Source organism: Pelecanus crispus, chromosome 11, assembly GCF_030463565.1.
Source record: "Pelecanus crispus isolate bPelCri1 chromosome 11, bPelCri1.pri, whole genome shotgun sequence".
Classification (NCBI taxonomy): Eukaryota; Metazoa; Chordata; class Aves; order Pelecaniformes; family Pelecanidae; genus Pelecanus; species Pelecanus crispus.
Window position 1 is genome coordinate 30122731 of NC_134653.1, and position 20287 is coordinate 30143017.

The 20287-nt window shown below is 53.5% G+C and overlaps 1 protein-coding gene across 1 annotated transcript in view; it reads right to left on the reverse strand.

Moving 5' to 3' along the window:
• The window catches only part of MYO18B (myosin XVIIIB), a 76152-nt gene that overhangs the window by 12888 nt on the left and 42977 nt on the right, over positions 1-20287 (reverse strand). Inside the window, exons 33-38 of the mRNA XM_075718415.1 lie at positions 17161-17307; positions 13341-13454; positions 12847-12963; positions 12015-12098; positions 10708-10845; positions 9685-9870 (exon numbers count right to left, since the gene is read on the reverse strand). Of these exons, the coding sequence (XP_075574530.1) occupies positions 9685-9870; positions 10708-10845; positions 12015-12098; positions 12847-12963; positions 13341-13454; positions 17161-17307 (786 nt within the window). The remainder of the gene's footprint in view (positions 1-9684; positions 9871-10707; positions 10846-12014; positions 12099-12846; positions 12964-13340; positions 13455-17160; positions 17308-20287) is intronic.

A 20287-nucleotide genomic window follows, 5' to 3' on the forward strand; every position in this document is an offset into this window, starting at 1 on the left:
TGAGGAGGGGGCACACAGTGAAACGCTGACCCCTGAGAGAAGAAAAGCCCAAGGGGAGAGAGCCCCAGGCCTTGGCTGGCTACATGCCTGTATTCAGCTATTTGCAACTGCAAGACCAGGCAGTAAAACAACCACTAGATAAAAAGCTCAACCCTTCAAACCTGCTGATAAGAGTCTCTATTGAACTAGTTCCTCGGCTCCAGGATACAGCGCAAATTAAATATAGTTCAGTGGCTGCATTTAATTCCTTTCCTCCGTTCTGCTATTATTAACCTGACAGTGACTGGCAGGGAGGCAGCCGGGCACACAGCAGCGCGCACCCCTTCTGGCACCCCGACCCCGCTTCTTCTGGCTGCTGACAAGCAAAATCCCCCGGGTGCAGCTGCGAGAGCCGCAAACGGTGTGTCCCAGCGGCTGGTGGGGTCCCCCCAGCCCCGCTGCCTGCCGCACAACAGCCGCGGGAGCGCCGAAAGAAATGGGACCATCATGGGGCTGGTGCCATCAAGCTGGGCTCCAGCCTGGCTCCCCTCAGGGATGCCCCAGTCCCTGGGCACCCGTGGTCCATGGCACCCACACTGCACGTCAGGGAGGAGCCCAGCTCCCCTCAGGGATGCCCCGGTCCCTGGGCACCCGTGGTCCATGGCACCCACACTGCACGTCAGGGAGGAGCCCAGCTCCCCTCAGGGATGCCCCGGTCCCTGGGCACCCGTGGTCTGTGGCACCCACACTGCACATCAGGGAGGAGCCCAGCTCCCCTCAGGGATGCCCCGGTCCCTGGGCACCCGTGGTCCATGGCACCCACACTGCACAGCAGGGAGGAGCCTGGCAGCCTTGGGAGGGGGCTGCGCAGGGCACTGGGGGCACTTTGGGGACTGGATGGCCGTGAGGACTATGCACCATGGGTAACCTTGAGGTCCCCTGCCCACACACCACACGAGCAGCAATTTGAATTAAGCCTGAAAATACCTGTTTCTTAACTAGAGTTGACACGGCCCAAGCACACTGATGTTGCTAAAACAGACTCCTTCCAGCGGAGGTACTATCACCACCGCCATCGCCCCAGGTACCTGGGCTGATTAACTGCAGAGGAAAGCGCCAGTCACATTCAGAGAACAATCTGGAGCTGCTCCACACTCTCTCACTGCCGAGTGGCTTGCACGAGCCTATGCCCAAAGCGAATTTTAGCGCTCGGAGCTCAGGCGTTACCGTAAAGTGAATTCTGCTGATATAAATCTGCAGCAAGAAGTTGTGGGGAAGAGAAATGGTACCGCTCGATTTCTGTGCCCTGCCTTTCAGCTTGGGCTCAGCACATCCGCAGCTCGCAAGGATGCTGCAGCCAGTGAGGAGGAGGAGGAGGAAGAGGAGATCGGCAGCGCCATGGCCGGGCCAGGGCAGAGCGAGGGGAAATGCCCTGAGTAAACGCGTGGCTCGGCATGTTGGGCTCAAATCAGTGGAAAATAGAAAGGCTCGTGCTTACAGTCACAGAGCAGCTACGTCGATCAGCTCTGTGCTCATAGCGACAGCACTGCAGTGGGGAGGAGGCTGCAAACCCCACGTCCTGCCCATCCCAGTGCTCGATCCCAGGTCTCCTGCATGGAGGCGCTTCATGTTTTACTCAAACATAAAGTATCTGTACCATACAATTGTCTCAAGGAAGGGACTAATTATGTCAATATAATTAAATTTGAAATGCAAAAAAATTATCTTTGTAATATAAACTGGCAAGAATCGTCCCAGCATCAGGCCACTGCTATCCCAGGGAGCTATTAGACACCTTTGACACACGTTTCAATCTAAATGTAAATGCAAGAAGCATTTTCCCTTTTAATACAGCAACTGGTCTGAGCATTTATATCCTCATTCAGGATGAACTGCCAAGCGTTGCTGGCTTTTGGTTTCCTCTGAGTGGAAAAGGTGGGGGGGGGGCGGGGGGGAAGGGGAGAATATATTATTGAGAAAACTCATAACCCGCCTGTTCATGTGGCTCTGCTGAAGCAGGAGCACCGCCTGGGAGAGAAACGCTGCACGGAGCAGAGCGAGCACTGGTGCACCCACGGCCATGCCCTCTCCCCATCCAGCCGGACCGCAGGGATGAGTCCATCCTCCCCCACCCTGGGCAGCAGCTGGGAGTCAAGGAAATCACCCAGCTGCAGAGGCACCAGGCAACAGCGTTGCTGCACCCCACGAGTGCCTCCACCCTCGGCAGAGCCCCACCTCACCCGAGCATGAAGAGACCTGCTCCCCCACTTCCCGGCTTCCCTGCACATTGTGGCTCGGTTGCCACAGCCAGAGCCAGCCGGCCGCTGCCCTTCACCACGTGCGAGAAACTATGCACAATGCTGATCAAGAGCCCGCCGGGGACCGGAGTGATACGCCACACCACAGCTGGACCTGGGGGGATGAAAGGTGACTTGCCTGTCATTTTGCCTGCATTATTCATCATTAATGGCCCATTATCAGAGCCCCTGTGCCCTGGCTGGTGCTGCTGCTGATGGGGAACCTGGATGGTTGCTGGGGGGGCTGCAATCAGAGGAGCCACGCTGATGAATGGGGCTTATAAAGCAACAGCTGCCAGGGGAATCAGCCCTTTCTACCTAATCAAGGAGGAGGTGAAGGCTGGAGCACCCGTCCTCATGCTGCACAATGCCTGGGGAGTAAGGCAGCAATTTTCCAACTGTTTATGAGATTTCTTCTGCTACTCTTTAGCCTCCATAGGGATCTAATAGGCATTGCACGGCAAACTGATCCGTGGCGGGATTTCATCCCCAACCACACACATACACCTTAGCCGGGCTGCTCTTGCCAGCCCACAGCCCGCCAGGAGCAGTGCCGGGGCTGCCCCGTGGGACCTCCCCAAAAGGTGTCCTGCAGACGGGGGGCAGCTGCTCGCTCAGGGTAGGAAGACCACAGCTGCTGGGGCAGGGGTCAGCACCGGAGCTGCTGACCGGGAAGGGTCTGGGTGCAGGACTGCACTGCCAAAGGGGTCCCCATCAGCCACTCACATCAGCCCTTGGAAGCATGCTCCCTCCTTCTCCCATGAAAAAGCAAGGATTATTGCCTTTCCCGTTGCAAAACAGCAGATACCAGGCTTGCAAAAAGCCCCAGCGCTCCAGAAAGGGGCTACAGCTACTGCCACAAACCAGAGATGGTGAAGCAGAACTAACAGTCCTTCACTTCATGTGCAGCCCTACCGTGTCCATCATGCCGACCAGCAAGGAACCTGCCTACACACCTGGCCATGGCACCGGGAGAATGGGGAGAGACAGGGACGTGGCACCAGCTGTGAGCCCAGGAAAAGGTGCACCAGCTTCCCAAATAGGGGCTGAGAGCACTTCTGCTACACAGGCTCAGGAGCATCCTCTGCCATTAAACCCCAGCCCCTGTTGGCATCAGCATATCTGGCTCCTTCCACCAAACCAGTCAGTCACGCACAGCAGAAAACAGCCTGACCAGCCCAGAAACCCCAGCCAATGTATATTTTATAATCAATAAATAAAATATATGTTCTGCCTGGTTTTGCATACATTTCCAAATCAGATTCTCCCATTCACAGCATATCGGCGGACAGATCGCCCCAGAGCACAGCATTGCCAAAACCCGACAGCACCCGTCCACTGGCAGGTCGAAAACATTTACTTTGGAAAGCTGAGGTTAATTTCTGATGACAGGGAGCCTGAATTAAAGCTCTCTCAAGACCAGAGGGATGGGAGCTTGCTTGGCGATGGTCAGCACAGAGCAAACCCATGCTGAGATGCTGGTGCTCACAGCCTGGACTCCTGCCCTCACCTCGGGGGGCTCGCAGGAGGATGCTGCTGCGCATCCATGCTAGAAAGACCCTGACAACATGAGTTACACCACAAAAAAATTAATTCCTACTGCGCGCATCAGAGCTGAGTGCTCAGCAGTGGATCTAGCCTGCAGGTCACCTTTCCCTGTGTTTCATACGGCCCCTCTGCACCCGTCCTATGCAAAGCCCCTCAACCCCCAGACTGCCCGCCGGCCCCTCTCACAGCACCACTTGCTCTCACTGGGAGGGGTTGGAAGGGAAGAGGTTTGCTGGCAGAGTATCGCTGCCACTTCGTGGGGACCCAGACAAGAGAAAGCCGAGGGAGGGGTGGTGAGACCACAGCCCCCGGCACCGTGGCACCCCGCCACCGTCACCGCACGGCAGCAGGGCTGTCACCCAGCAGGCAGCCAGCGCCACGGCAGAAGAGGTCGAGACAAGTGTGGGCTCTGCACCAGCAAGGACAGCCAGCAAAGACAGGAGGAGACGTGGGCTGGCAGCTCCCGGGGGGGTCCCCGCTCCGGAGGGGGGGCTGCTGCCCCACTCTGCCCCCGCACAGCCGGCAGGTGAGACCCCGCTGCCCACCATCTCCCCAAGCATTGCTGGGGCATCCTCCCGTGGTTCACCAGCGGTCTTTTCCAACAGCCAGAAAAAGATGCTCAAGCCCTTGGCAGCCTGCATGGCACAAGGGGCACCAGCGGGCAGCTGGAGGCATTTCAGCCCCTGACCAGAGCCCACCTGGAAAGAGGGGGAGAGGGGACAGCTCAGCTGGCAGCTCCCTACCTCCCACCCCTGTCCCCCCACCCTGGTGTCTCCACATCCTGGCTTCGCTTTCATTGCTTCTCTGGAAAAGGATTTCTAAAACCTCTTTTTCTTAAGAGTTTCTTTTTCATCTAATTTTGTCTCGGAAGCATTTGAAGACAAGTTAAAAAGAGCTAAGCAAAAACAGTAGAGAAATAATTTATGGGACTATAAAGGATGCCAAGGCAGGCACCGCAGAGCATCCAGCGCCACGTCCTCGTCGCCGTCTTTTATTTTTGTTTGTGGTTCTGCTGTCACAACATAACCTTTGCAAGCTCCCATCCACCTGAAGTGAAGTGTAATCTAATTAGTCCAATTTGGATTGCTTCTATTTGAATAATTTAGCATACACCTGCAGCATTCATCAATCATTATTATTTTTAATTAAGCAATTAACAAGCAGGTTTTCAGAAAGTTTGAAGTGACAAAATTTCCGCCGTTGAAGTCTCGAGTGAGACAGGGCGAGCGGCTCTTTCTGAGCTCACAAACACCGGCGTTGCCAGTAATTGGTGTGAGCAGCCACAAGTGCTGATGATTTCCTGAAGAATTTACTTCTTTAATAGCAAACCAGAATTCACATGCCTGCTGTACAACAGGCCTAATTAGCGCGTACGGTCGAGTTTTCACTCGTGGCTCCTCCATCACCCAACCTCACCTCTAAAGACTGGCTCCCTTTGATGATAATTATCATTACACTTAGTCAAAGTCATTAGCTTTTAAAGACAGGAGCAGCTTGCAAAGACCCAGGCACGGGCAGTGCTGGGGTCAAGGGCTGTGGAGACATCAGAGGGTTTGGCTGGGACCTTGCTGGGAGCCGTAGGTTTGCCTGGGCAGGAGTGTGGCATTCCTGGCTGGAAGCACAAACTGCTCCCACTTTGCTTCTCAAGTTCACTGAAAGCACCAAAAAATCTTTAAAGCTTGCAAATGAAAAAAAATAGCATAGAGATCAGGCTGTAATGTGCTACAGCATGCTGCATTGCGTGGCAATAACAGGGCTGCATTACAAAGATCTGCCATCATAAGAAAAAAAGGTTATTTACACTGTGACTCTCACCTTTTTTTTAAAAAAAAAAAAGTGTGAAGAATATCTTCACACCTGTACTTCAGTTTTCAGTAAAATAGTTAATTATTATGCTGATGAATTTCACAGCTTCATTAAAGAAACCTGATTTTAAGACAGCGCCTGCAAGCCCCCCATGGCGTGCCCCAGCAGCAGGGGCTCGGGGGGGGGAGGTTAGCAGATCTGTCTGTCAGTCCAGGGCGGCTGGAGGAGACGCAGTGAGTCTGGCTGGCTCCCCGGCACGTACCTCTGCCAGCTGGGGCTTCATCCCAGCAGGATCAGCCCCTGCTTTTCCCTGGGCACCTCGGCAAGGTGCCCCGCATGGGTGGCAGGCACCTGGCTCTCCAGGGCAGGAGGGACCCTGGGGCTCCTGCCCATGGCTGAGCTCCCATCCCAGAGCTCCCATCCCAGCCTCCAGCAGCCGCTTGATTTCTCCTGTGAAATCCAAGCTGCAGAGGCAGTTCAGTCATCAGCAGCACAGCTGTAGGTACCTCCTTACAGAAACATGAGCTTCTTTAAGCTTTTTAGCTATTGCTTGGCACCTCCTGGAAGAATTATTGTCTAAAAGGTGGAATTAGTCCATCCTGACTTGTTAGCAATTCACATCTCTCCCCTCTGCTGCAGCAAATCCACAGGTAAGAAGGGAGATGCTCTGCCAGAAGCTCTGTGAAAACAGCCCCATCAAGGCAAGGCATGGGACAGGGTCCTCAAGCAGCACCCTTGCCCCTGTCCTGCCCCTGCCTCTGCCCAGGGCTTCCAGTGATGGCTGTGGACACCCAAACCAGCTGAGACAAGGCCTCTTGCAAACGCACCCTTGCCTCCCCAATGCTCATGATGGACCATCTACCCATCTCCAGCATCATCGCCAGGATGAAGCCAGGAGCCATGCCCCGCACCCAGCAGCATCCTGCCCTAACAGCAGTGTCAGGAGGGAAATCCCAGCCGGTGGCTGGTCCCAGCCGCGGTGATGGCAGCTCGTCACCCTACACACCCTGGCCCCAGATGCCTGGTCCCAGCCCCTGCTCCATCCTTCCCTGCACTGCACAATGCAGCTTCACCAGGGGATGCTTGTATCGGGACAAGCGCGAGCGCGTGTGCGTACACGATGAGTGAAAAGACCAGGGCTTGTTTTTAAGCTCCCCAGGATTGACTCTAAGTTGGAAATCCATCTCTCGCTTCTCGCTATGACTCAGTCTCTGCTGTGGCCCGAGGAGACCAGGCAGCTGGGTCTAGCCTTTCAAGCTCTGGGTGTCAGCACAGCAGCTGAGAAATGAGGAGCTGTTGCAGGCTGGGATCCAGATTTTATCAGAAGAGGAGCTACAGCTCCATGGAGGAAACTCAGTACATGCAACCAGAGCAAAGACAGAGACAACCAGGGCCAAGAACTACCCCCGCCATTAGAAAACATACCTCCCTCGCTGCGATGGCACTGGACTTGGAAAGCATTCAAAACCCATTCTTCTTACAAAATTCATAAGGCAGAGCCATCTGCCTGGCAGCCAGCTCTCCAGTTCCAATGCCTGCTTCTTGCTGGATTTTCCCTGCTGCCTGTGAATGGCATGAGTCTGGCTCCCAACTGCCCAAAGCTGGGTCAAAAATGAGGGAGGCGTAAAAATAGCTGTTCTGAGCCTGGCTGAAGGCACGGGGACAGTGGGACAGGATCTTCAAGTGCCTCCACCACTGATAAAGACAGGCTGTGAGAATAAAATACCTTATATATGGGCACCAGCTCTTAGGACCCCAGGAAACAAGGCAGGATTTCTAACCCAATCTGTACAATGAATTTGTCTCCTCAATGGACTGCTTAGGCCCTGACAGTGTGTGGCAAGTCCACAACCTCGTGACTGTTTATTTAAATAAATTTTAAAAAATTGTTAGGTGCAGACCATGACTTAAGTAATGTTAAGTGAATAATTCATGCAGTATTTATAATTGATGGGGGATTTAACAGGAGCAGAGCCATAAGTGGCTTTCTATTAACTATTGATGCTCTCCGACAGCCACTCAACAAGCACGGCTGGGCTCTGCGATCACAGCTCTCCCGCGATGTTTTATTTAAGTGCTGTTAAGAGTACACACAGTCTGGGGGAACTCCTCTGCTCCCGGGGAACACTACGATGCTCTGTGCGGCAGCCCCTGGCTCCCGACACGGCCATGCCGCAGTAGGATCACGGAGCCCCGGTTCCCATGGAGCAATCGCCCCGACCAGCCGCCGTGTGCTGGCAGGGAGAAACCTGGGGCTTGTGTCTGGGGGAGCTCACCCACCACAGGGCTTGCCTGGCTCCTTCCTCCTGCTGCAGCAGATGCCAGATAACCCCAAATGTCCGGGTGTCTGGATAAAGCCAGACCCCTCCATATTGGCTTATGAGTTTGTCTATTTATGGGGTTTTGTGTCTTATTCCAGGGAGATGCCTCTAAAATCCCTCTCAGACTTCTTTGCAAACTTCATTTGTGAGAACAGAAGCGTGCTAAGAAGACCAAGTATCTTGCTACACCCACCATTCACATCCCCATATGAAACATTCAAAAAGCTTCTAAAAATATATGCACAAATACAAAACTACAGTTAAAAGAACCCACCCGTACCCTAACAGACAGCACATCTGTGTTCCAAAACATTGCATTTATAACAAAGCTGCGATAAACACACAATTATCATAGCAACTGAAGCACTTGCTTGGTGCCCGCAGGGAAAGCGGCAGGATCCGGCCCCGGGGTGGGTTGCTGCGAGCCCGGCGGGCAGCCCCACAGCCCGGGGAGCCGCTCGGCATGCCCGGGGCTGGCGGGCACACAGGGCACACCCAGCAAAGCGTTTGGTTTTAAAATCTCATGACTCTGAAGAGCATCGACGGCTGCATGACTCTGACCTAGAGGGGAGACTCGTTTTGTGCCCGGGGGAGGGTGTCCCAGAAGCCAGAGCTGCGCGTGAGCACGTAGGATTCAGGCTGGCAGAGCAAGGACAAAGCCTGTTCACGGCGCAGGCAGGGGATGTGGAATAATTCACACTAAAGCACCATTCCCTTCAGAAAGGCTGGCAGCCTCAGGGTGAAATAAATGCTGAAATCTCCTTGATTGTTAAATAAAAGATTATTGATAAAATAACTGCTTCTAATGTTGCTGTGCTGCCAGCAGAAATGCAATATCTTTCAATTACTGCTTGGAAGCAAGGCTTTCCTTTTGTTTACTGGAAAAAAAACAACCTGAAAAGAGATGCTCATAGAGGACTGTAAAATGAAGGTGAATCTATTTTTGCCATACTCCAAATCCTGTTGGGGTTTTGCGCGCACAGAGCAGGTTAGCTGCTAGTCGGCACCATCTGACATGCCACTGTGCCACAGGGGATTTATTTGGCTGGGGCTGGGAGCGTGACAAGGAACTGGCACCTCAGCTGAGCCCCGGCACGCCGAGCCACATGGCTGGCTTTCAGCACATGGAGGGCTGGCAGGAAGAGGGGGCATTTTCCCCGTGCCGGGGAAGCGCTCGGCCCTGCTGTGGTTCTGCCCGACATAAGGAAAAACCAGCACAAGGAGGTGCAGGAATGGCCTGAGCAACTTCTCAGCGTTTCTTAGAACTGCGCGGGCAAAGCAATCTCCTTGGAACAAAACATGGAGCAGAGGGACTGCCCAGGCTGCCAGCCCGGCCATGGAGAAATGAAACGCGAGGTGCCTCAATAACAGCTTCGGTTCAATGGTTTGGGGCTGTGGAGGGGTGCGAAGCAATTCAGTGCCACTCTGAGTGCTCCCCGGCTCCGGTCGCCAAAGGCGAGCTGACACCCGCCATTAGCACGACCCAGGGCAGCCGTGGGAGGGCACCCATGGGGGAGCAGCCCAGGAAACATGGCTTACCTGCGCAGGGGCCAGCTAACAGCAAACTGGCCAGCTCCATCTCCAAACACAGAGCACACAAAGCACCATGCAGAAAATTACTTTTCTGGGACCCTTGGGCCAATCTGCAGGTTACGGAGAGGTAACCCGCAGCAGCAGCAAACCCCCACCATGGCCCCGGGGCTGCGTGAGCCCGCCGGGGAGCACCCCCTTACCAGCTCCACTCGCCGGCGGCTGGACTCCAGCTCCCTCTGCACCAGCTCATCCATGTCAGCCTTCATCTCCTCCATCCTCCTCTGGTAGTACCGGGTGCTCTCCTTCTCCCGTGCCTCCGACTCGGCCGCCTTCTCCAGCTCCTCGCCCATCTTTATGATGCTGTCTCGCAAGCGCAGCACCAGCACCTGGGGAAGCAGCAAGGAGGGCACGAGGTGAAGCAAGGGAGATGGAGGTGAGGAGTTACCAAGCTCTCCATGAGCGTTAAGCGATGCCAAGAGCGCTCCCTCCCTGACCCATGCCACAGGGCCAGTCACTATGATTACCATTATCAAGCATCGCCCTGAAACCTTGCAAGTGGCGGCAGCTGCCTGCAGTGGGTGCGGACCCCAGTGACCCCAGCCCATCCCTGCACCCACCACAGCAGGCAGCACCATCGCCCATGGCCACTCCATGTCCCCCAGGGCTCCCACGGAGCCAGCTGCTGCTTTGGGGGCACAAGAATATTTTCCTTCGCCCCTGGGCTGATCTTGTTCAGGCAGCACAACTCCAGGAAGAAGTGACAGTAAACACATCCTGGGGCACCAGCAGACATGCTGATTAATGGGGACAGTGAAATATTGCGATCAAGCCTGATGTCCTGACTTCTGGACAATGCCAGAGCAGAGGGATGCCTGTCAGAGAGGTGCTGTGATGGATGTGCTGAGCAGTCAGCACACACCGCACTCTGTGTCCGGAGGCAGGGACCGTATATTCCTCCAGGTGTTTATAGCACTGGACCCACTGTTGGCTTTCAATAAACACCGCAGTAAAGCAGGTACAGATAATGGCAGTGGCATGAAGTATATGGACTGTCTGCAAGCACAGGAGACCTGGCTGAAGACCCCACCCATCCCTCCCCACCCCTTGCTGGGTGCTTCTTCCCCCAAAGCCAAGGCGGTGGCATCGCTGCGCCCGCCTTTTGCAAGCAAGCTGCATCTCCCCGTGGCTCCGCATTCCCTCTGCGAGCAGTGAAGAGGTGGTACCTCAAAGCGCTTCATCTGCACGGCCTGGAAGTCCAGCTGGCTCTCCAGGTCGCGGATGCGGGCTTCCTGCCGGCTGACGATGGAGCGTTCGGCTGGGCACTGCTCCAGGCGCACCACTCTTGCTTGCGCTGCCTGCAGCTGGGTGAGGATGGGCTCTGTTAGCACCTTCCTGGCCCCCAGCCCGCACAAACACCTCCCAGTCCCTTTCGTAGATCCCCCACCAGTCCCTCTCCTGGGTGTGATGTGCACCAAGGACCCTCACGGCTCCTGAGACAAAGTGAATGGTGCAGGACCTGGCTTAGGCTGCCAGGCATTATGGAAAAGCATTGTGTTTGGCTTCCTGAAGGACTCCCTGCTGTTAATACCACACAATAAACGCATGACACTGACATGTACTTTTGAATGAAAAATGTGCCAGCAAGACGACACATGTCTGGATCTCTTGCTTTTCTCTCTCAGCAAACTCTTTGAGGACGGCAGGCATAAAAATTCACAATTTGCCCCTGTGTGGAAAGCTGCCTGCACTGTCATTTCTTCAGCCATTACACTGAGATCTCCAAAGCAAACTGCCCTTTTAGCGATCCTGGTACAAGTCTGGTTCAGATTTTGTATTTGACGTAGAAGTAAGGGAATTCGTCATCTTTTATCTGGCCTATCTCTAAAGCACCACCTGCTCCGCCTTGGAGGGAGCGAGTCCTGCTTCTGGTTCCTGGGCAACTTAGCCACATTCCAATAAAGCACTTAAGTTAATGGGATTACTCATGTGTTTAAAATTAAATCCATGCACTCCAGGAGGGCCAGTGCAGCCGCAGAGGCGAGGCAGTGCAGCAACTGCCAGTGCCCACCCGGGGGTCAGCCCCATCCCAAGCTTGCTTGGACCCGTGGAGCAGCTCCAGCCACGGCACCAGCAGCTTGGGAAGGGAGGATGGAGAAGTGGGGCTCTCTGTCCCAAGAGCCTTGCCAGGGGAAGCTTTCTCCCACCCAAAGCGATTGCTGGCAGAGCCCCGCAGCCCATCCTGGCCCTGTCCTGCCCATAGAGTCAGGGCTGTGGGCATGCAGCAGGCAAACAGCGGCTTCTGCACTGTGCTGCTCTCGAGGGCAAGCACAGCGCATTAGGAAGAGGAGAGGAACCTAATGATATTACAAAGGAGAAATGGCTTTGTACCACCATCAGACTTGATCTGATTTCAGACAAGAACATGGCATCCACAATGGGCATCAGTGTGCACCGGGCACAGAGATGTCAGAGGACGGCCAGGTGGCTCTTGCTCCTCAGCTCTGGGTGCAACGGGGTGGGAAGGAATTACCTTCTCCTGAAGGCTCTGCTTTTCTTTCTTCACATCCTCCACCTGCGTCTGCAGCTCCCGGATCTGAGCGATATCCGTTGCTGACTGCAGAAAGAGAAAGCCCAGCAGTGGGAACAGACCCAAGGATTTGGAGCAGAGTGCACATGCCGCAAGGAGTGCAGTGCCGAAGGCTGGCTTGTGCCTGCACCTCCTACCACCGAAACAGCGCGCTGCTCCTGCGCTGGACTGGAGGAGCTTAATTCTCCTGACTCAAGGCAACTTTCCTAATTTTTGAAACAAATATTTGCAGATCAGGACAGAAACCATGTTGTCAAGGTCATTTCTGTCCTCAGGGCCCTTTCAGATACAGACTCCCGGCTCCGTAACACCACTGCAAGGGGCACCAGACCGAATTATCAGTCTCGCCAGCTTACCCCTGCTCCACCGGGAGCCTTGGGGTCCCTCAGCTCCAGGTAAAATCCTTTGGGAGAGCCTGCCTTAGTCTGGATACTGCACAGAAAGCCCCAGGGCTGTCTGTCAGCACATTTTAAGGTCTGCATGAGAACACAGTGAAAGAAAGAATACAAAAGGATCCAGACAGGGATGCTATAGAATTTCTCAACTATTGAAACTAAAGCCAAGACACCTCTTGAAAGAAGACTCAAAACTATGGGTGAGAGGAGATGGAGCCATGAGCCATTCCTTCCTCTCATCACAGCATCAGCTTCCTGGGATCCCCAAGCTGCTGTGCACTGATGGGGACTGCTGTGTGCTCTCAGCCAGTCTGCAGGGTTTTCCAGGCACCCTCCCGGGAAAGAGGACACTGCCCAGCCTCCACTGCCCCGGCTCCTACCTGGGCGATCAGAGCCTTGTGCTTTGCCATGAGCTCGTTCAGGTCTTCCTGGTCCTCATCGATGCGTTTCAGGAGGTCGGCTCTCTCATGCTGCAGCTGGCACAGCTGCTCATCCACCTGTGGGAGGACCCACGGGGCTGCTGGCTTGCACATCCCACGGGCAACCCACTGCACAGCATGGCCCGGACCACAGCATCCTCTGGGACACGCTGCTGCCAGCCTCTGATCCTGTGCTTGCACCAGGAGAGGCAAAGGGAGCTCCTGCGTATCTGCAGAGGGGGACTATGGGATGCTGCACCCTTTTACTATCCATTGCTGCACCCTTATCCATCCATTAAGCCACCCGGGGGCTGTTGTTCCCAAAGAGGCTGGGTGATTTAGTAAATACGCTGATTATTGCTGATGTAAAAAAGCTGATTACTACTATCAAACACGAGGAGGTAGGACCACACCACTGCCCTCCCGTCTCCCCAGCTCCGGCTGTGTCTCCGCACCAGGGTCTTGTTTCTGCTGAGGGCCTCCAGCTCTGTGTGCAACTTCTCCAGGTCCAGGGCTGCCGTCTGCTGGGACCTCTGGGCCTCCACGCACTTTGCTTCGCTCTCTTCCAACTGGGAAAAATTGAGGGAGATCATAATTAGAGTGCTCGGTGTCTGCAGAAACCACATGCTGATTATGCTGTTCCCATTGCCACACAGCCACGTCTATTTACACTTCACCCCCAGAGCATTTTCCCCTGATAATGCACATGGAAACTCGACCTTTTAAAATCTGTGCTGCTCTTCAGCCCGTCTGCTCCTGGTTTACAGTGAAAACTCTTCCCTTCCCAGCTGGTGCGGCAGGGTTTTCTTGGCAGCTCCCGGCACACCTAACCATGGATCCTAATACCACTGACCATCCCGCTGAGCGCTGAAGTGAGTGCCTCAACCTGCACATCCACACTCTGCCTTGGCACTGCCATGCTGAGGTAGAGCTAGAATCGTTAATTTGCAAAATTATGTGAATTACATGTAATTCCTGATTAGAGCAATTCATGATTCGGAGTTTGCAAATGGGCTTTTCATGTGGCATAAATTGAATTTGCAAATACACATGGAATATCACATTTATAAATGCTAATTTGCTCTCGGGTTTTATAGCTCAGCCATTAAGACTACAGTGATCTTAAATGGGCTGCAAATATCTGGAAGATGCAGTATCATCCCAAAAACTCACACCGCCAGGACGGAGGAGTTTACATAGGCTGTACCTGAACATCCAGTTCCTTCCCTTGCTCATTTGGGTTTCTTTCTTTTCTTTATGAAAAAGAAAACTATACCCTTCCGCTTGCTGCTCATTGCCATGCCCGGTGCCCGTTCCCCTGCAGAGGATGCAGAACTGCCAGGGGCAACCGGAGCCACTGCACACCACGGTGAGAGTTTGAGCATTTTAGGCTACTTTCTCAGGGTTTACTCGTCATTTTTCACTCTTGCCCTCAAAAACAGGGGGATTACAAAGTGGTGTAACTGGAGCAATCCTTGGCTCATTTCCCTCAACTGTTTGGGGTGATTGAGACCTACTTGGAAAAGCTGAGCAGGTAATTTGCTTCCTCAGTGCCTAATCTGCAAAGGAAATGGAAATCATTTTCCGCTTAAAGTCAATGATTCCTGGCACAGTGCGATCTCTGAATGGCCACTTCCCAGCCACCCCTATTTTTAACTCCTTCAGTGAGAAAATCAGGCAGAGAACATGTCCTCCATTGCCACGAGGCACAACACTGATGGCTCCCACCAGCAACTTCAGCAAAACCTCTGGAAGCAAACACCCATCTGCCCCAAGGTGCCATCAGCCCACCACTGAAGATGGGGTGGTGGCTGGTCTCTGCCTCCTGGGACCACCATTTCCCTCTCTAAGCCCTTCTGCCACCCCTGCATGAACCAAGGAACGGATGGGAAGAAATAACCCTGTACATCACTGGGTCTTCAGCTGCAGTGCCAGCCAGGAGCTGCTCACCATGGGAAATATAAAGCTCTGGCATGGAGACATTTAGCAGTTTGAATCCTGCAAAACTGTTATTTAAAATGATGTTCCTGCGTCCAAACTCAGCCCATGTTGATGGATTGTCTAGCCAGTCTATTCATACATCTGCAGAGCCACTCTCACAGTGACACATGCCGTGTTCCCCTTTCTTCCACCAGCTGAAAAATAGCCTTTATGTTTTGCATAAAGCTCAGGCAGCCGTTACTGAAATGACCCGAGCGATAGCTGCCAGGAGATGTTAAAGATGCCAATCTGACTGACTGCTGGATTTATGACCAAGGGCTTTTCCACCTGCCCAGCTTCAGGCCCCTCCAGAAGCAACCCCGCCCACAACCAGCCCCTGGGACTGGCCTTTCCCCTGCCACGATTACACTAAAACTCCAGATAGTGTAATCAGAGAGAAATGCATCTCCAGGACCTCTCATTAAATACCAACTTCCATTTCACTTCGTGTAATGGAATTTTCCCACTTGGGAAGAATAAATTGAAATCCCCCCCCAGAATGCATAATGTATGAACTTCTGAACAACATTAGTTTGCTGTGCTACACCATCTGTTAAATACCTGCGTAAAATGGATGCTTCAGCCTTATTAAGAAACAATGCTATACTTCCAGCCATATGGATTTTGATTAACGGAAATGTAGCATTTTAGCAAAGTTTTTATTCTTGTGGAGGTTTGTGGGCTGGTGGTAGGATGTACTGGCTTTTGAGAAAGTCGTCATGAATGCCATTAGAAATCATTTAAATTTAAAGGACGGAATAATCATGAGGCATTTTTAACGCATGCAGAGTCTCAGTGTTGGTAGCGCAGCAAAAATACAACATTCCCAATATTAAGGCTTTCTGCTCTCCTTCTCCGAAGCGCAAGGCAGCTGGGCAGACGCCACCCACCAAGGGAGCCGGGAGGGAGCCGGGGACAGACCGCACGGCACCGCAGCCACAGGCAAGAGAAAGCAACCTCCTGCGCCAGCCTGCCTCACTGCGGGGACCGGGCTGCTTGGGGAACACGGTGTTATCCCCTAGGAAGACGTGGCTGAACGCCATGGGGATGGCCACGCTCGCTGGGCAGAGCGAGCATCCCGGCATCGCCGCTTGGTCCCTCGGATCAGCACGTGGAAGGGGTCCCTTGGCATCAGCTCGCTGCCGCAAGCTCTGGCGCTGAGCCTAGGGCCCAGCCCCATTAAGGGCACCAGGGGCTGGGAAAGAGCAAGGCAGGGGCTGTGCATCATCTCCAGCTCCAAAGCAGGATTCAGGAAATACTGAGGGATTAATTAAGTGTAGCGTTACAGCATTAACTCAATAATGTTTAAGAGGGAACTCACGAGTGCCAAAAATGGCCATTCCTGCTGCCTGCCCCAGCCATGGCCATTCCCTGCCCTGGCCGACCAGGTCTGTGGCACGGGCACGGACATGAGTACAGGCATGGGCACAGGCACAGGCATGGGCATGAGCACGGGCATGGGCATTCTGTCGGCCATGTCGGGCCGAGCTCACCTTCCCCTTCTCTCTCAGCACAGGTGGGAACAGCTGCTGCTCACAGATGTTATTTATGCAGAACTATTATCTCAATTATATATGTATGTTTTTGGAATCACTCATGCCTCCCGATTAGTTTGTTTCCACGGGAAATGTACAGTACAGATTAATTACTGAGTGGTTTCGGAGAACCAGCATCGTTAGCTCAGCCCCGGTGCTCAGCATTGCGGGATGAACGTGCATGGCCAGCCTGGGGATGGACAGCCCCGTGCCACCCCTGTCCTGTGGCAGGGCATCCCGCGGACCCCAAGCTCACCCCAGGGCTGAGACCATCCCCGGTCAGTGGCGTGGTGGGCACAAGCACGCACCAGCCTGCAGCCGCTCGCCGGGTTGCTCAGCGCTGGCTGTGAACTGCGCTTAATCTATGGCAAATCCACTGCGATCCCTGCTCCTGCCTTACAGCATCCCTATGGCAACACGTCCTGAACGCAGCGCCTCTGGAGCTCCTTATTAGACAGATAGAAAACGCACTGAACAGAAGGTAATTAACAGGATTGTGGGGGAAAAAAAGGAAAAAAATACTTAACCACTGTTGGCTTAATTACAGAGAAGTGCTCCTTACAAGACAACCCTCGCCAGCACAAGAGGCACTTCTCGCCCTGGTCTGGGCAGCGCGATGCTTGCACAGCACAGGATCACCACTCGCCCCACACACAACTAAAACCAGATCTGTAAATATTTCTTGCAGCTTCCTCTTGGCCAAGGTAAAGGGTGATGCTCCAAGGGGCAGGGAGGTGCCCGCTTGCCCAAAAGCACCTACCTGCTTGCGCAGCCGCTCCAGCTCCTGGGCACCGGTGCTGGGCTCCCCGGGGGCTGCCAGCAGCAGCTGCACATCGGCAAGCAGGGCACGCGTCCGCCGCAGGTCCCGCCGCAGCCGCTTCTCCACATCAAAGTCACGGTGGCCGATCTGGGGAGAGGAGAGGGGGTGTCCTGAGCCCTGCTGCCCCACAAAACCTCTGTTGGACCTTTCTGTCCCACCCCCAGACATTCCCCACAAAATTAAACATCTAAAACCCACCAATTTGGAAACATTTTGGTGATGCTGAAGTCACGATGCAAGAAGATATTAAATATCTATGTATTGATATTGCAATTTTCCCTCTTTATCAAATAAAAATAATTTAATAGTTAAATAAAACGAAGAAAATAAACTACATACACATCAATACTGGCCGGTTCCACTGAAACACCACATTCTTTCCCCACCAGAAAGCTGTTCCTCCAAAAACATTAGCCCACCCCTGCTCTCCATCAGCCACGTGCCTGCCCAGTGAGCCACACCTGTGGCCAGAGGGACAGCCCAGCTGCGTGACCGGGGGCCACAGGCAGGCACCGGAGGTCCCCAAAGCCATAGTGCCCTGTCCTTGCAGCCACCAGGCACTGTCAACCCCCTGGGAAACCAGGCTGGCCAGGGGTAAGGTCAGAGAGGGGTAGACCCAGAAGATGCGGGTCCAATGTCTGTGCCAAGAGCTGGCACAGCAAATGCAACAGTCATTGCGTAAAAGAAAAAAAAAGCCAGAAAAAACCCTCCACCCCTTTGGAGAAAAGAGTGACAAAGGCAGGAGAAAGTCAGCCCAAAGGGGAAAGAGAGAAAAAAAAAAAAAGTGAAACACTGATGAGGAAAGCTTCATTAGGAGTTATTTACATATCTCTAATGCAAAGCATCTGGAGTTCCCATCAGCTGCAGAGGGACGTAACCGATGCCGCCGCCTTCGGTGCGGGAGGCAGCAATCTCTCGTGCGTGAATCCCCCAGCAGTGCTGGCAGAAAATAACTGCTGGGTGATTTTGGAGGCTCGTCCCCAGGCAGTGTGGTGCCACCACATTACTCTGAAGCCTTTTAAAGAAGGGAAGTAGGAAGCACCCTAAAAAACACCCCTCTACACTCCCCCCCGAAGCTGAGAGCAACCATGGTTACGAGGATAAAAGAATTAGAAAAACACCAAATAAGCAGGGACATGGTTTCAGTGCCTGATTTCAGACTAATTGAAGTATAAGAGCATTTTCCATTTAGTCTGTTTTCCACAGCTCTTCTTGTTTCAAACCCATTCTCCTATTTTCTGTTCACTGGCTAAAATTAATTGTGCGGATTTGACCTTGTAACCTGGTTTAGAGCTGGCTGGTATTTGCTGGAACCAGAGATTGTTGGCATCTCCATTTCCTTAATTAGTTTTCTGGGTTGGCTTTTTTTTGCCTTTTTTAATAAACTGCTCTGAAGCACACTGTCCACTGTAAATCAGAGCATTTATAACAACACTGCAGCACAGCAGACTTGCTGTTATCCCTGCCATCCCTACAGACTGTATCTTGGATGCCGTTCAGCATAATTTTCCTGTAGCTCAGGGTCTGCCCGCTGCCACAGACGATGGGTTTTGTACCGTAACTGGAAGCAGCAGGTATGGCAGCCGCTGCTGTCTCCCACCATTGCAGCCCGGTGCTTTTTAAGTTACAAAGCCGGGATTTCATTTAATACCTGCTTTCAAGGCGCCAGTTGTATTTGGCATACACTGTAGCAATACCCAGATACACTATGCCATCTCCCCTTCCCCTCCTGGCAGGAGCCAGGGGCTGGCCGGGCAGCGCCTGGGGACAGTCCCGGGAAGGAAAAGGTGCCTTTCCTCCTCGCCTTTGCTCCATGCAGCTCCTGCTGCCTCCTCATCCATCTTAGTTCTCCTCCACCGAACAAGAGGGACGTGTTGGACTGAGAGGCAGTTATAATAATACCCTGCTTTTATACAGCAAGATTTATCCTGACAGTTCCAAAAACATTTTATAAGCCAGGAGCTGGAGGGATGTTATGGATAAGCCTCGTCAGACCATTTTGTGTCTGCTTGAAATATGCCCGCCATTTCAGTGTTGCAAAGCTCCCAGATTCATCCCGTTTAATGAACACATGCAATTGCCAGGGCCGGTGAAATGGCGAAATCCAGCAGGCTTGTGCCAATGGCCGGAGGATGCGCTGCTTAATTACTGCAGCACCAGGTAATCAGTTCCTCCTCTCCTGCGCGTGCAGGGTGAATTGCAATGTGATGGGGGCTGTGCAAGGGCGGCCTCAGCACAAACCCAGCCTTGCTGAGCTCTGGGGAGCCCTGGGGTGCAGCAGGACCCAGATGGCAACTCTGAACCATGCCAGGCTGACACCATCCTCGGCCCTGGCAGCACCGTGGCCCCAGGCAAGGACCAGGAGGGACCTTTCTTTGTCACCAGAGCTCCTTCAGCAGGAGCTGGTGCATGAGATGGCCCCCAGGCCTGGCTGCTCGGCGATGCTAAGTGATGCCCGAGACGATAAATGCTGTTCAATAAGGCTGCGTTCAGCCCCTCGCCTTCTAATTTAACAGGGAGCAGCTGTGTGTGCTTTTCCCATTACGTGCACTTCAATCACTGCCACAGACACATTAGAGGGTGAAAAAGGATTTGTTCAACAAATGTGCCTGGGACAGAATTCCTCTACAAAGAGCAGAATCTGATAAACTGCTTTTCTGGGCAGTTGGAGCTGCTCTAGTGTTAGTCCGGGTTTGTTTGACTCTCATAAAAATACAAGCAAAAAGCAGATGCCTCCCCCTGCTTAGATAATTTTCCTGTAGAGAAGCGAACAGTTCCCCTCCGTGGGTCCTTAGCGGGACTGGCTGTCTCCTATATGATGCCCACAGTCCCGAAACCGTCCTGCCACCCAGTGCCTGCTGCAGCACACGCCGCTGCTCTGACTGGTGGCGTTTGGAAGAGGTGAGGGATGGAGGGCATCGCAGCTGGCTGCACGTGCGTGAACAGACAAGCTGTCGTGCTATCCACAGGCACGCATGCATTCACGCTCGCTTTTTACGGGCAGCATTTTCAGCCGGGGTATGGCCAGAGAAGTGGCTTGGCTGGCCAGGAGGTAGCAGCAAGGAGA